The sequence below is a fragment of the Neovison vison genome, chromosome 1 (genome assembly GCF_020171115.1).
Source record: "Neovison vison isolate M4711 chromosome 1, ASM_NN_V1, whole genome shotgun sequence".
Taxonomy (NCBI): Eukaryota; Metazoa; Chordata; class Mammalia; order Carnivora; family Mustelidae; genus Neogale; species Neogale vison.
In genome coordinates this window covers 198,510,064-198,525,792 of record NC_058091.1, presented here as the reverse complement: position 1 = coordinate 198,525,792, position 15,729 = coordinate 198,510,064, and the positions used below count along the sequence as shown (strand labels likewise).

Sequence of the window (15,729 nt, the reverse complement as noted above, 5' to 3'; positions counted from 1 at the left end):
TTTTTCCCCTAAGATGAATTGGTCCAAGGTTGGATTGTGTAATCAGAAGGACTTTGAGTTTTAAAACATTACAGAAAATTTACCAAGGGTATATTGCACTAAACCCTTAAATTGTAGATACAGAAATCCTTAGGTTTCTATCTTAGTTGGAAATCTTTTCCATGATATCTTACAGATCTTTGCAAAACCAGAAATGAAGCCCTATAAACAATTACCGTCCTCCAGATCTTCCCTATAAATCTTAAAATGCTGGTAGATACGGTAAAACATCGGAACATTAAAAATAGAATTGTCCTGCACTTAAGAAAAGGAAAGAAAAATTTGAATAGCAATCACCCTACGTTCCTGACAAATCATAGGCACATATGCCCCAAATCTCCATTCTGGAGAAAACTTGGATACTTGGTGTGTTTGCAATATGAATTTTCAACAGCCACATACCCTAAGACCTAAGATCCATTCTTTGAAATGTAAACTTTAGGGAGAAGTTCTTTTTATCTGAAGGAGTAAGCAAAAGAACTATTTGTAAATAAAGCTAATAAAAAATCTTAAATATCATCTCCATAAATACTGAAGAGCTTTAGTCATTTGAGCAGGTGAATTTAACTTATTCCAACTGTCAAAACAAAATTTGGATCCAGCTGCTCTTTTATAAACTAATGAGTTTTACTTTATCATGCCTATCTCATAACTAAAAATTTAAAACCTGTAAGGGCTGTTTGCAGGTGTGTGGGGGCGGGGGTGGGGCGGCAGGTAGATGTGTAATATTCTACCTCTGGATAGTATTGCTAAAATTATAAAAAGAACTCTACATTAAATAATCTTAAAATTCTCAGAAATACATCAGACTAATGCAAATGCCTTTAAAGTCCACATAATCTGGGAAAGTATTTAGTATTAAAGCTAGTTTAAGTTCACTGGTTTAATTACAATAAACATGTCTTTAAAATTGCCAACATTACATATAATCAGACATAAAATTTTTACTCTACCTGACTTTATTAGTGAAATAAGTTCACATTATCTTTTTAAAAAAAGTTGTGAGCAAGAAAAATAGGTTGGTTGATGCCTGGCTTTGTCTAATGTCTTACGATAGTTTCATGGGTAATCTAAACACAATTGTTGGAAACAAGTGATTTAGGCAGATGTAAATGGGTTAAGAGTTTTTAGGTGAGTTTTTCTACAGTAGTTTTGTTTTATGGTATGTGTAATTGAGTAGCTTTTCCAAATCTCTTTGGTAACTCCTTAAACCCTTAGAGTTTTACTAAGTCAAGTTAAATGATAGAAATTCATCATTGAATACCTAGATCATTTCTAAATTGATGAAATAGTGAAACAGAAATTACTGTTTAAAGGTTTTTCCACTTCTGGTTTCCTTTTACAGAGGAACTAAAGATATTTGGTGTGTTAGTGAACTTGTCTTTTATCTCTTTGACACATTTACTAAGAGGAACAGTATACTTCCAGAGATTGTAGAATGTATTCAAAATTTGTCGGTAATACCGCAATTGTCTATTTCCTAATTTTCACTAGAAATTAAATATTCTGAGAGTTAAGAATTATAATTAATATATGTAATCAAAAACCATTGGAAATAATAGGGGAAATAACTGCATGCAAGGAAAGTAAGTTGAATTTTTTACTAAAAGAAGGTAAGAGGTATGGAGATGTGTTTTTGGTAAGGAAGAAACAAATAGTTGTTTTTTTTTTTTTTAATGTATCAAAAAAGGAAACATCAAGTTTAATTTAAAAGAAAAACAAACCCAGAAATTGTCTGAGAAAACAACAGAACAAATTAATTCCTGAAAAAAGAGTTCTGCATCTTGGCGATCACATTTATTGAAAGCATTGGAAAAAAAATTAAAATGCCCGTTAGCGTAAGAATTTTTGAGTTATCTGTAAATCAACTCATTTCAGGAGTGGAAGAATCCTTGGTCACTTCTTAATATCAAAATTTACTCAGGTTTCTCTTTTGAATGTCTTCTACATTTAAAGAGGCAATTATACAAAAACTCCTATATTCCAGACACGATAAATTCTTTGTTTCAGCCAACTCTTAATGGAGGGGCAACTAGTACAACACCATCTCCCTGGACAAAAAGCATCGGAATATTCCGTTTTGTTGATTTATATATCTCTTCGTATGTTTCCTCATCAGTTCTGTAGTAGTCACAGTTTCTTCCACATCTCCCAATATCACATTTAAATGCTGATCATAAGCATGTAATCTGCCTTGAAGCTCTCTGTCATTTCTCATTTTCACATAAATTCGCTCATCCAGGCTGAGCCTGATGAGATCCAAGGGCTCTTCTACAGTATTGGCGGTTTGTTGCTGGTCCACATCGTCCGCCATGTTTCAAACCCCGAAACAAATAGCTTTGTCTTGATTGTTTCATAATGTGAAAGAGAAAGAATTTTACCTTGTGTGCTCAAATTGGCTAAAATTAAAAGTATTCATTGTCATTTTTTTAAATAATCTTTTTGTTTTTTTAAGATTTTATTTATTTATTTGACAGAGAGATATCCCAAGTAGGCAGAGAGGCAGACAGAGAGAGCGGGGGAAACAGGCTCACTGCTGAGCAGAGAGCCAGATGCGGGGCTCGATCCCAGGACCCTGGGATCATGACCTGAGCTGAAGGCAGAGGCTTAACCCACTGAGCCACCCAGGTGCCCCTTAAATAATCTTTGATATCAATAATGTACTTTATCTTTAAGTAATACTAAAAATATTCTTAAATATGCTAAAAGGACAATGTTTTCATGGAACATCTGTTTGCTTTTGATAATATAAAAGGTTTTTCTTCACCTTTAAAATAATCTGCCTAGAAAACAAAGATTCACTGTATTATCAAAATAATTTCTTATGTTTTCTTTGTCAAATCTTTGATTATGTAAGAAAATAGTCTTCTCTTAAGAGCTAAGATTTTGTTTTTTGTTTTGTTTTTTTCCCCAGCTAAATTTCTATATTTGAATGCATAGTTTTTGTCACTTTTGTGAAATTATTTCACAGTGGCTTATGATCCTGTTTGACCAAGTGTTGTAAAATCTTTTGATATTCTTGACAAACTTCCCCAAATCAAATTCTAAATGACGTCTTTTTTTACTTTGAATTAAATTTGGGATTTTGCAGAGGATGTCTAGAATATTATAAAAGGTCTGTTCTCTCTCCTTGTCAAATGAGCGATTTTAAACTAAATAGGTTTAATCACATGGGGAAATAATGTCAAATAAGAAGTAATATCTAAGCCTTCTTTATGTTGTATTTATATAGGTGTATGTACGTGTTCCAAAAATAATAGAAAATTCCCAGATATCTGATGTGCCCTGGTGTATGTTATCACTTGTAATTCTAGCTATCATTTTGAGGAGTATGCCACAGAAGTAACCAAATTTTCTTGTTAATTGAATTGTAATGAACTCTTAACAGACCCTTAATCACAGCGACTTTTAAGTCTGTTGTTTACAGAGTGTTATTGCTCTTCTCTGTTGCCTTTGCGAATACATTTCATCCTCCAAGAGATTCACGGAGAGGACTCTGACAAATACTCTAGAATACATGTTTCTGATCATTTTAAGATCATAACATTTAACTGGGTAAGAATTTGCACAACTCTGATGAAGAAACATAGCTTCATAAAACTGCAAAGATTAAGATCAACAAGAATTAATTTTATGAGACTGAATGAACTACTGAGAATGATAATTTTTATGACTTTGTTTGCAACATTACTGGGTAAACTTTTAAGGAAACTTTACAACAAATTGGTAAAGTATACTATCCTTTGTAAACAAAGATGAAGTGCATACTTTCCTCCCTACCTGATCTCTCTGGAAGTCAGAAGCTTCTTAGCATTCTTATTTTCATGGCATTATAGCTATTTGCATAAGTTCAATAAGAGTCTGTTCTCCTTAAAACAGGACACAATTGGAAACATTGATTGTATTGCCAAAACTTTTGCTGAAATGTCATATTTGAGAATGTGCATAGAATCAGATATGACCAGACAGCTTTAAGGAACTAAAGCTGACTTCATGGAGCCATTAAATCCCCTTGGAAAAACAGCCTGGTACCTTGCTTTCAGGGTCCCAGCAGCCTTACCAGGTAAACAAGGTCACTTGCTGGCAGGCTCAGAAATCTGGATGTTTGGGAGACCTCAAGAAAAGAGGAGTTTATGCCCATCTGTAGGTATAACAGACAAAATCTGATGAAAGGACCTTGACTTGGCTTCCTATTCTCAAGATCTTCTGAAAATTCAGTCTGAGGGGTGCCTTTTTGGCTCAGTTGGTAGGTCATACATCTCTTGATCTAGCGGTAATGAATTCAAGCCCCACACTGGGTGTAGAGATTACTAAAAAAAAAAATACACAAAACTTAAAAAAAAGCTTAAGATTCATTATGAAAAGTTCCAACAAAGCAGATTTAGAAGAGCCTATATGATCAGTAACTATTCTTGCTGCACTTATGTAAATAATCAGGCCAAGTTTACTGAAACTGAACTTAATTTTCAAATGGCTTAGTCTTACTGTGGTTGAAATTGATTAAGTGGAGGGGACTGTAGAGAGAAAAATTGTTTCAGTACTATACATGTTTATGAATATCAAATTCTATTGCTGTTCATCGTCTTTGAGGTCTTGTTTTCTGCCCATAAACTGGAGTAGATCCTGAATTCTTCTAGTGCCTCCAGTATTTGGCTATAACTGTTCAAACTGACACTTCTAAATTTTCTTCCACCTTTCTGACTTGGAAATTCTGAGAACTGAAACTCCCCTCTTCCAGAAGTTGTGCAAGCAAAAGCTGGGCAACTAGAGAAATTACCACAGCAGCTTATGCATAGACTGTCTTTATGCCTGTTGCTGTGTGGTGCCTCAGAAAACTCACCAGAGACCGTGAAACTGCAAACCATGAAAATCTTTCAGATTAACATTGCCTGCCCTTATTATACCTGAAGATGTTTCGAGCTAGAATGTACAAATCCTGACTGGCTGCCTTCGGAACTTAGAGATTTAGATTATAGTCTGCCCCAACCGTTAGCATTTGCTATTCTTTTGCTTCCATAGAAATAACTCTTAGTAAATTCCTGATATTTTATACAATGTGGACCTAACTGGGAGCTCACCAGCATCACTACGTCCTGAAAAGAGACATAGCTCTTTTAATTGAGCTGACCCTTTCTCAGGGCTAAGATACTGGTTCAATGAGAAGGAGCAATCTACCAGCTCAAATTCTACAATGTGAAACTTCTTGGGAAGTTCCAAAGGCAGAAATGAAGGAGAATATGCCACCCCAGAATGTGCCATGTTAGCATGTGGGTTATTTTGAGCTGAAGACAATCAAGGATCTTAAGACTCGGGAAGGACTCTTTGTTATTCCCTAAACTGCCTAAAAGAATTTAGATAGAGGGACTGGTCCAGGAAGAGAGCCATCACCAGAGATAACTACAAAATGTGTAAGATAGATGTGGTAAGCTAGGTCAAGTTTGGCAGAGCCTGTTTGTTCAGATTACTCTTTGTGTTTCATTGTATTTTACATAGCATGTCAAATACTTGTTAACCAAACATTTGCTTTTCTCATCTTCCTAAAAATTGTCTTCCTTTCCTTTGAAGCCCCAGACCCCAACTCTCATTCTCCTTAACTCAGGAGGGCGTATAAACTTCACTTACCTGTCTTTGAACCTTTCATGTCTGTAAGGCTCCCATATGAAAGGAATTAAATTTGTTTTTCTCCTATTAATCTGTCTTATATCAGTTTAATTAATAGACCAGCCAAAAGAACCTAGGAGGATAGAGGAAAAAATTTTTCTTCCCTCTAGTAGTGAATCTGCTGTGCTGTATAACATCACAACTTTTTTCTGCTGTCTATTTTAGTTTTAGCTCTTGTAGTGTCTTATTGATTGGTCTTATTTATTCTTTATGGTCCACTTTATCATCCATTCTGTTTCTTATGCAGAGAGTACCAATGGAGAGTTCATAACAGCAAATAGATTATTTACGTGACAAATAGTCATTCCAGTTTTTCATTACTCTCAGTTCTTTCGTATATGCAGAACTTGAGGTTTTTGGGAGAAGAGTTTTAGGCTCTTGGTGTTTTTTGGGTTTTGTTATTTAAAATTTTAGTTCCCTCCCCTTAATTCCTGTAGTAGAGTGGGTATAAACTTCTAAGGAAGTACTTACACATTCTCTTGTCTTAAATTTTCCTTTCCTGTACATTTATTCCTCCTCTGCAGTGATAGGATTCACGGATGTTGTCAGGGGAGAGGGTCTAATTTCTTTCTTCCTGTCAGCTCAAATTAAATAACATATGTGTCCATTAAAAAAACTAAGTATTTGTTGGTAAAAGGCACAACACTTTGTGGGAAAAGATCTTTAACATTAATCAGAAAATAAAGTAATACACGGACCTGTACCCCTGGGGCTAATAATGTATTATATGTTAATTTAAAAAATTAAATTAAAAAGATAAAGTAATTAAAACCCCATACCTATCTATTCATATATTATCTATTGATTCATGTGTGTATGTATCTAATTTCAAGATTTCTATTTAAAATAATAAAAAGAAGTGATTGTTTCAAATATGAGAATTGTTTTTTTTTTTTCTTGAAAGGCAAAGAATTGGAGTATTAACCCTTATGGGGGTTGAAAATTATGGGGCTGAATCCAACTCGTATAAGAATCTTCATTTGAATGAATAAAAACCCATGCAGAAAATATTCTATAGACAGAACTTTTATAGGGTATAGCGGTAACTGTATTTACTTCTTTTGTTTTGTCCAGACTTTTCTTCACAGGAATTAGAGATTTTCATTTGTTCCTTTTCCTCCTCCTGGCTTCAAATGTTTGTTGCAGAGGCAGTCTTTAAAAAGTTGTGTTTACAGAGTTCCATCAGTGTTTCTTCTGAGCCACTCTCTCTTCAGAAAATGGTAAGACCACTCTATTCTTCTAATTGCCAAGAAGTGAGTTCATAAATTCAACATTAAATGTGTTTTGTGATTTCTAATAATTGGACAGAAATTGTTAACCTTAAATCTTTCAAATTTATGTAAATCTTTGTAATCTTTCAAATCTATGTAAGAGTGGTTATTTTTCAATACCCAAAATGAAGTGTAATTAGTGATAGAAATTTTAATTACTTGAGAGTAATTAAGGCTTGATATCAGAAAAACAATGCAGAAACTTTGTTTCCTAATCATTTGCCGTAGCACATAAGATAATTATTTTGAAAAGATCTAGATCCAGAAAATTTTTATGTAGTATTTAATGGTATTTAAAAAGCAAAATTTGTAAATGATGCCAAAGGTTTTATGTTTTTATCTTTATATATACATTTGTAAACTGCATGTGACTCAAAGTTTTCCAGTTTTATCTTGGCCATCTTTGATTACTATCTACTGTCTTCAGCAGTTTCTTCAACAAATGAGAAATATGCTTGTTTATTAGTTGGATTGGGCAAATACTGTTTTGCAGCAATCTTTTGTCCTTAACAACTTTTGCTCTTCTTAGTCCACTCATTCCAGACTTGATTTCTGTCAAAGGAAGGCATTACCAAAATGGAAATGACAAAATACAGGTTGTACATAAACCATAAATATTTAAAATATGCAAATGAACCATAACAAGTTGGGCATTAGACTAATCCAAATGAGAACTTTGCTGAAAGAGTATCAAAAGTGAATTTGAAAAAATAATTATTTTCAAGAAGATACTTTTGTTTTTGTATCTATCATGTTAACGACCTGGAACTAGAAACTTTCTTATAGTTCTAGCATGTTCAGATGAGAAAGGATAACAATGGTGATAAAACCAAGAAAATATAACTGATTGTAATGGTGAAATGAATCAGGTAATTTCTTTTGACTGCTTTCCAGGTCTTTATAGTTGAGAAAGCAATATAATGCTATTTTGCAACAGGTATATTCCTATTTGCCAGCTTTGGGGAAGACTGGTGTGCATGGGACTGGAAAGACGCAGATACCAAAAAAAATAGGACAGCGGCCTTGCCTTGAATCTCAGAGAGCCTTATTAATGCTGAACGGTGTGAAACAGAAACAAGTTGAAGGGCTGCCAGAGTTACCGTAAGTGATGCTTATATATCAACTTTTTTTTTTTTTTAAGTACAGCCCTTTTTTGGAGACATTCCTTAAATTTTATACTTACATTGTCTGAATTATACTGAGTAGCAGAAAACTGAGTTTGAGACTTATTAAAAAAAATACATATGATCAACATTATTGCTTTAATTCAAGGTACCTGTTTTCTTTGTGTTAAGATCAAGTGCTTTTCAAAAGAAATACAACTGTTTTTCAGATTCTTTCACACTATTTTTGCTCATGTTTTAAATCACTATTTGTATATAATAAGGATTGGATTTCAGAATGCATACGCATTTAAGATACTCTGAATTGTTGCATTAGCTTCCCCCACATGCAAAACCTTTTCTAAAAGTATGCTGTAAAAAATTCAGAAAACCTTAACATGTTTTTAGGAAGAATAGGATCAGAATATGAAAATAAGAATGGGGAGCAGGAGCCTGCATTTGGAGCTTAGCATTTTGCTTTTTTATCTTTGCCAAATGTAGTTTACTTGGGCTCTTCCTCTGCATGACATTCCATATTCATAAACTTTCCAGTGAGCAATTGGGGGTACAAGGTTAATAAAAATGAATGCATAAAAATTTGTGTCAGCACATTTGGAATAAATATAAAAAGCAAGCAATAAAGATTTGAGTGAATAAGGGGGTTTAAATGGACAGGAGGCTAGATTTTAAAAAGTACTCACTATGTAATGTACACTGCCATGCCTTGGTGAAAAACAAGCTTTCATTTTTTTCTTACTTTATTTTCAGAGAGCTGAACCTTGCTAAATGTTCATCGTTAAAAAGATTGAAAAAGAAGTCAGAAGGAGAATTATCATGTTCCAAGGAGAATTGTCCCTCTTTAGTTACAAAGATGAATTTTCACAAGACTAATCTGAAAGGTATTGCAAGTATCTAAGTTAATTTATGCTAAGAACTTCTCGTGGTTGTGGTCAGTATTTGCAAGTTTTACACACTGGCCCCAATGAATCCTTGAACTTGACTAGTTCCAGAAAATACCTTTTTCGATGGAATATTAGGTTTTGTTTTTTTTGTTTTTTTTTGAACTGTCATGTATGCAGAGAATATGATTATTTAATATTCAGTGTAATAGAACATTTCCCCCCTTTCTTTATCCCTCTCCTCTCCAGTTACTAGCTCATATTGAGCTCATTTCAGACTTGCCCGCCTTACTTTTCTATTCCACCTCAACCTGTGCAGCTTGGGATTAGAGTCTTTTGATTTGAAAGTATAATTCAGTCTTCATCTCTTTCAGTCCTAGACATTTTGTGAACAAAGCATGAGGAGTAGGCTATGTTACATAGCTGTGTTAAGCATATGGACTCTTTTCTCCCAGGCAGTGAGCCCAGACTATGAAATGTGTTTGGCTTTTGGTTCTAACTATACTGGAACCTAAGTACCTAAAGGATGGAGTAACAAGAATAGTGCAGTAATAATTCACTTCGGTGCCTCTTTTGCTTCATAACTTCTTAATTCACAAATAGAAGTTACCTTCCACAAGTCTATACCTGACCAAAGGAAGTTGCAGAGTCTCTTGTTAATGAGCTGTATTGCACTTTTAATACACAAATTATCATTAGGACACCAATGTAAACAGAAGGAGTGAGGCTCTTATAATCTCTCCACATGATAAAAGTTCATAATTGCATTTGATGAATTCGCAATAGCTGCCCATTTAGCTCAAAATGTGAAAAATGTATTAAAGTGGAACCCTGGTATTAACTACATGAACAGTGTCCTTTTTCTTTGTTTATTGTGTCAGAAAGTAAAATGAATATGAATGACTTTAGTCTGAACAGCAGAGGGAACTGGGAGGGAGGAAGAGAACTGAGAAACAGTAGAGAAAAAACTTCAAAAGCCTTTCCCTGCATGTAAAAGAAATGTTTGGTAGAAGTTACAAAGATAATCTATAAAATTGAACACTGTAAAAATGTGCTACTTAGTATGTTATAGCAAGAAAGGGTTTGAATCAGTATTTCATTTGTTTTCCAAGCAATTGCTTATTGTAAGGTTTTTTAAATTCCCTTTACATCAAATTATCACTTACATCTTATTAATCTTGGTTACAACAGAGATGGATATAGACTCTTTTAGCCAACAGGCACTAATTGCATCCCTCCTAGAAAAAACTTTACCATTTCATTTGTCACTCTTATTCAGCTTTAAATGGTACTACATTTTTCCCCCGTGTGTGTGTGTGTGTGTGTGTGTGTGTGTGTGTTTATATTAAGATTCCCCCATTTCTCCTTCTCTGTGCTGCTGTAGCCAAGCCAGACAGCCTATTGAGAAGCAGCAAACCATCTGTTAATGGATTTGAAGTTCTGAATTATACTTGAGTGTGTAGAGGCACTCGTGCTTAGCCAGAAACATTCATTTGAATTAAGCTATAAATGCTGTATAAAAAAGAGCCATACATTTAACGTAGGTTCATGAATAAATTTAAGAGAGGGCAATTGCACTCTAAACTTTTATTGCTTCAAAACCCAGTATTTTTGGTGTTCTCTGATCATTTGGGGCTTTTATAGCCGGATTGAAGCTTTAAACCTTGAACTAGGGGGAGACAATGCCTGTATTAAACCTTTTGCAGTAGAATTTCATTGCTGAATTGCTGATAGAACAGAAGCTCTATGGATTGGTGGGTATCCCTCCCCCTCTTTTTTTTTTTTTTTTTTTTAATGCAAGAGATGTTTAAACCAGTCAAAAGGAAAACTCAATAAATAATTTTCTGGCTTGTGGCCAGATCTCCTAGTTCATGCCCTTTGATTATTTTCTTTAGTTGATATCTTGTCTTCTCTGGAATAATCTATTAATTTTTTATGGCAGGAGAAACAGCCCTCCATAGAGCTTGCATAAATAACCAAGTGGAGAAATTGATTCTTCTTCTCTCTTTGCCAGGAATAGACATCAATGTTAAAGGTAAGTTCTGTATTTTTGTAGTCTGATCCAGCGCCTTAGTGTTTGTGGTATTAGTGTTATGTCAACATTAAGAAAAATCATTTAAGTATATTTACCTAACGTATCTTTAAAATATTACCAGTTACAAAACCAGGAAATCATCATATATTGATTTGTAACTAATAGCACAGAAACATTTTTTTGTCCATATTTTGATGGAGCTCAAAATCATTATTTTAAAATTGTTTTAATTTATTTTTCTTACGATTAGAAATATGACCTTAGGCATTTTTATCAGAACATGCTATTTCTATATGAAGCACCTAGAAAGTCACACCGGTAAAGGAAGTAGAATATCAGTACTTTACTGCCAGAAGTCCTACTTTTGCTATTTTAAAACTTGCTTGATTTCTAATTTAGACAATGCTGGCTGGACGCCTTTGCATGAAGCCTGTAACTATGGCAACACAGTGTGTGTCCAGGAAATTTTGCAACGTTGTCCAGAGGTAGATCTGCTCACTCAAGTGGACGGGGTGACTCCTTTGCATGATGCACTGTCAAACGGACATGTAGAAATTGGCAAGCTGCTACTACAGCATGGGGGTGAGTGCATTTATGCTAAACGGGTTTTGATAAATTATCCAGTTTTTTGATGAATTCCCTCAGAGGTAGATAGCATTTTATGTTTAAGGTCTGTAAGGAAAAACGCCCTTATTTCATATTAGTGAAAAAGATTAAAAAGTCTCCTAAAATGAAAGCATTTTATTTAATAGGGATACCTTTCCATAATATGTAAATATTTATTTATTCATTTTCACTAATTATAAAGCCTATTTAGGTTTGTGTATGAGAGTGTATTTTGAATTGAGTAGGTTGGTTTTAAATATTAATCCTCTTAAAGTGTGTAATGTTTTTGTGAACCAGCCATTTCTGAAAGCTTATTAATAAATGAATGTAGGTGTTCCATTGTGGTTACTTGGGTTTTCCATTCTTGTTTCATTTCTTCTATGTAACTGTTAACTCGATTAATCCTTTTTTTTCTTTTAAATGAGTCATTTCTTTACAGACTACAAAAAGAAAGATATCCTAGAATATCTCCATTCACGTTTTGCAGTCAATTAAGTTATAGTGGAAAGATTTTTTTCAAATGGTGGTAACTGTTGTGCAGGGGTTTTGTGATGGAGATAACTTGAGCTTAATATTTATCTGCTGCTTTTTCTGATTTTTGATCTCTTTATTTTAGAAAGCACCCCCACTCCCCTCTTCAGTGACATTCTTCTTACATGTGAACTGAATAATATAAATTTTATGTTAAATTTTGCTGATAACTGATTTGTGTTTTAGAAGAGAAACAAAGGAAAAGTGATGACTAGTTTATAACGCAGAAATAAAAATTTGTGTATATTTCCTGTTACTTCTATTTGTCGTGATTTTAACTGGAAATTTAAAATTATTTTCTCCTGTAATTAAAGCTGTTTCATTCTGCATGAAAATAAAATGCAAATTTTCTTTAGCCCTCCCCCTCCCCCCCATGTAGATACATATGTGAAAGGTTGTATAGCTTGGTAGCAGAAGCATTTTGGTTATTTATAGTCTTCTCCTGCCCCCTAAAGGCCTTAGTGTGTCTGTTTTCCTGACACCATTTCATAATCAATATATTTTTTCAGTTCTACTTTTTTTCATATTATATGTTTACTAAACCATAATGTTCTGTCTCCTGTGTTTTTTCTACTCAGTCATGTAGTGACATTTGAAGCCTATATTTGGCCTTGCTTCAAATGATCTAAGCAGTATAAGAGACATTGCTGTATTAAGTCCAACTCTTTAGAGAGTGGGATTATACTGACCAAAGTGAATTTTCCAGGGCTCTTGGAAGAATAGTACGTGGGTGAGTACTCACCCACGTACTATTCATTGTCGTAAAAGAAGAAACCTACTTGCAGTTGAATTTACTGAGGTCCTTTGGCAACTGTACAGCTTAAGCTTTGCCTTAGTCATATTCTGTTTGGACCTATCAAATCGTTTAACATTTAATAGCATCATTATAGTAACTACATCATTCTTCTTTGTGAGTTACTCAGTCTTGAAACAAGTGATTTCGGAAGGTTATTTATGTCTCTAAAACTTTTGTGTACTTTCGGTATTTTGTCCATAATTTGGTTTTTTTGTTTGTTTGTTTGTTTGTTTGTTTTTGTAAGAGGAGTCACTTGGTACAACTTTTTGAAATATAATGAAAAGAGACCTAGTTTTAGAATTTTATTTTTTCCCATAAAATTAAATTACATGTTATCAGTCATTGACCTTTTTATATTAAACATATTTTATAAACTAGGCCTTTACATATGTTGCATCAGCTTCATCATTAGGAATTTTTGCACCTATGATGTGTTTTCAGACAGTATCTCTTATGTTGTATAGTAGGATCTTCTGATTATGTCTTCTAGTACAAAAAATCTTAGATCTTTTATAACATTTTTATGGCAGAGTACATAAATAATGACAGGACTTGACAGACAGAGTACTAACATACTGAGTCATTGTTGTTTTGCCCCTCCCATATTATCCTTTACTATCTAGGGGATAAACTCTTCAGTGTTTGCTATGTATATAAATTAGGTTTAGCTAGGACAGAAAGATGAAATCTAACTTTTGACTCAGAGCAGTTAACATTTAATTTTTTGTAAATCAGTTACATATACTAAAAATTGAACATAAGCGAAGGTTAATGAAGAGTGTGATCTGTGTCTGTGCATGGTTTTATACTCTGTTCTGTTGTAGTCACCTGTTAGCAATGGAAGGAGGTAGTACTTCTTTCCCCTTGGTGAAATAATAAGATACATTTAAGACTCGTATACATATTGAGGAAGAACATATTTTGTTAATATCTTCTGGGAACACTGAAATTCTTATTTCCACATGACAATTTATGAAGTTTGATATACTTTTTAAAAATTTGTAATTACAGTATTTATTGAACTAAAGCTTGTGTTTTTAGGCAAACCTAATTAGGCATTGACTAGAATTCTGGTTTTTTTTAGTGTTCCTTTATTAGGCAGTCAATATGTATGACCAGTTAATTTTGTCAACATGAATTTGTAGAAAATATGATTGTAAACAGAGACCTGGGTGCTTTGGAGAAATAGAGAAAACAACTGTTCAGCTGCCAAAATAAAAATGTTTTGACATTGTGCATTTTCTTTTTCACAGGCCCAGTGCTTTTACAGCAGAGGAACTCTAAGGGAGAATTGCCCTTGGATTATGTGGTATCATCTCAAATCAAAGAAGAACTATTTGCTATTACAAAAATAGAAGATACAGTGGAGAACTTTCATGCCCAAGCAGAGAAACATTTTTACCACCAGCAACTTGAATTTGGCTCATTTTTACTTAGTAGGATGTTGCTAAATTTTTGTTCAATTTTTGATTTATCTTCAGAGTTCCTCTTAGCTTTCAAAGGGTTAACTCACCTAAATGAGCTGCTTGTGGCTTGTAAGAATTATAAAGAAACCACCAGTGCTCATACTGACTGGTTATTGGATCTGTATGCCAGAAATATAAAGACATTGCAGATGCTCCCAAATATTCTGAAGGAACTGCCTGATAATTTAAAAGTGTGTCCTGGAGTGCACACTGAAGCCTTATTGGTAACATTGGAAATGATGTGCCGTTCAGTCACAGAGTTTTCATGATCGTGCCAAAAAATATGAGTCAACTTTCTAACATACTTAGCTTGCTTTGTCTTTTCTTATATACTTCATAGCTTATAAACAAATATTAATTTATTTATTGACAGAATTTGTAGCTTTGCTAACTTTCAAAAGCACTTAAAGAACTTCTGCAAACCTATAATGTAGGCTTCTGTCTTTTTCCATGTTGTAGAATTTGACTCAAAAGTAAAAAGAGTTTCATTTGGTATGCACTGCTTTCCTTAATCTTTATTATTTCTTGATCTGAAAGTGATATTTATTTATGTTGTACATGTAAAACATTTTAATTTAAATATTTTTTGAAATCAAAATGTTCTGTCCTCTCTTCCAGGGATTTAAGGTCTTAGAATCATGGCAAGGATATTAATGCAAATGTGCAACTATAAGCATGTAGCTCCTGTTTATTCTCTGTAGGCTGTTGGACTAAAATACTCATTTTAGTTTTGTGTGTTTGTAAAATAAACATTTCTAAAATTTACAATAATAACACTCTCTTGGTTTTTAAAGGCAGTGAATGTGCCAAGTTTGACAGTTTGATCCCTTGATCTACTTTAACAGTTCATGTACAAAGTTTATTTCTATTTCATGTAACCACTGTTCTGTAAGCAAAAACATACTGCTACATAGTAAGTTTTGCCAAATATTAAGATATAAGTGGTAACTAAGTAATAGATTTGAGATTATCTGAAATCTTAATGTGTAGTATGAATTTACGTTTCAGTTTGCAGGTTTTTCCCTAACAGTAGTTTGTAGTAAAACTAAAAGAAAGGGTATGGATAATAACCACTTTTGAAATTAGAGTTGCTTTCCTAGTGGGAATAAGTTACATTGTGGTACAGCTGGAAAAGAATCATTAAAACTTCCATTTAGCTTTTATGTAACTAAAGTGATGATCTCACAGCAATTAATCTGCTAAAGAAGCACACTTTAGTTTTATCTTAGAAATAGATCTTTTAACAAGATACAAATTCTGAGTGTTTTATTACTGGGTTATAATCTAAACTGAAAACTGCTACATTAGTATATCAGCGCTGA

The 15,729-nt window shown here is 33.6% G+C and overlaps 1 protein-coding gene and 1 pseudogene across 2 annotated transcripts in view; one reads left to right on the top strand and one right to left on the bottom strand.

Moving 5' to 3' along the window:
* Positions 1-15,172, top strand: part of SLF1 (SMC5-SMC6 complex localization factor 1) — an 85,097-nt gene extending 69,925 nt beyond the window's left edge. For both annotated transcript variants that reach the window (XM_044265531.1, XM_044265539.1), the window contains 6 exons: positions 6,775-6,920; positions 7,909-8,072; positions 8,843-8,973; positions 10,916-11,008; positions 11,408-11,590; positions 14,195-15,172. In XM_044265531.1, coding sequence (XP_044121466.1) covers positions 6,775-6,920; positions 7,909-8,072; positions 8,843-8,973; positions 10,916-11,008; positions 11,408-11,590; positions 14,195-14,676 — 1,199 coding nt within the window. In that variant the 3' untranslated portion in view covers positions 14,677-15,172. The remainder of the gene's footprint in view (positions 1-6,774; positions 6,921-7,908; positions 8,073-8,842; positions 8,974-10,915; positions 11,009-11,407; positions 11,591-14,194) is intronic.
* LOC122917541 lies at positions 1,814-2,368 on the bottom strand (annotated as a pseudogene).
* Positions 15,173-15,729: the final 557 nt, after the last annotated feature.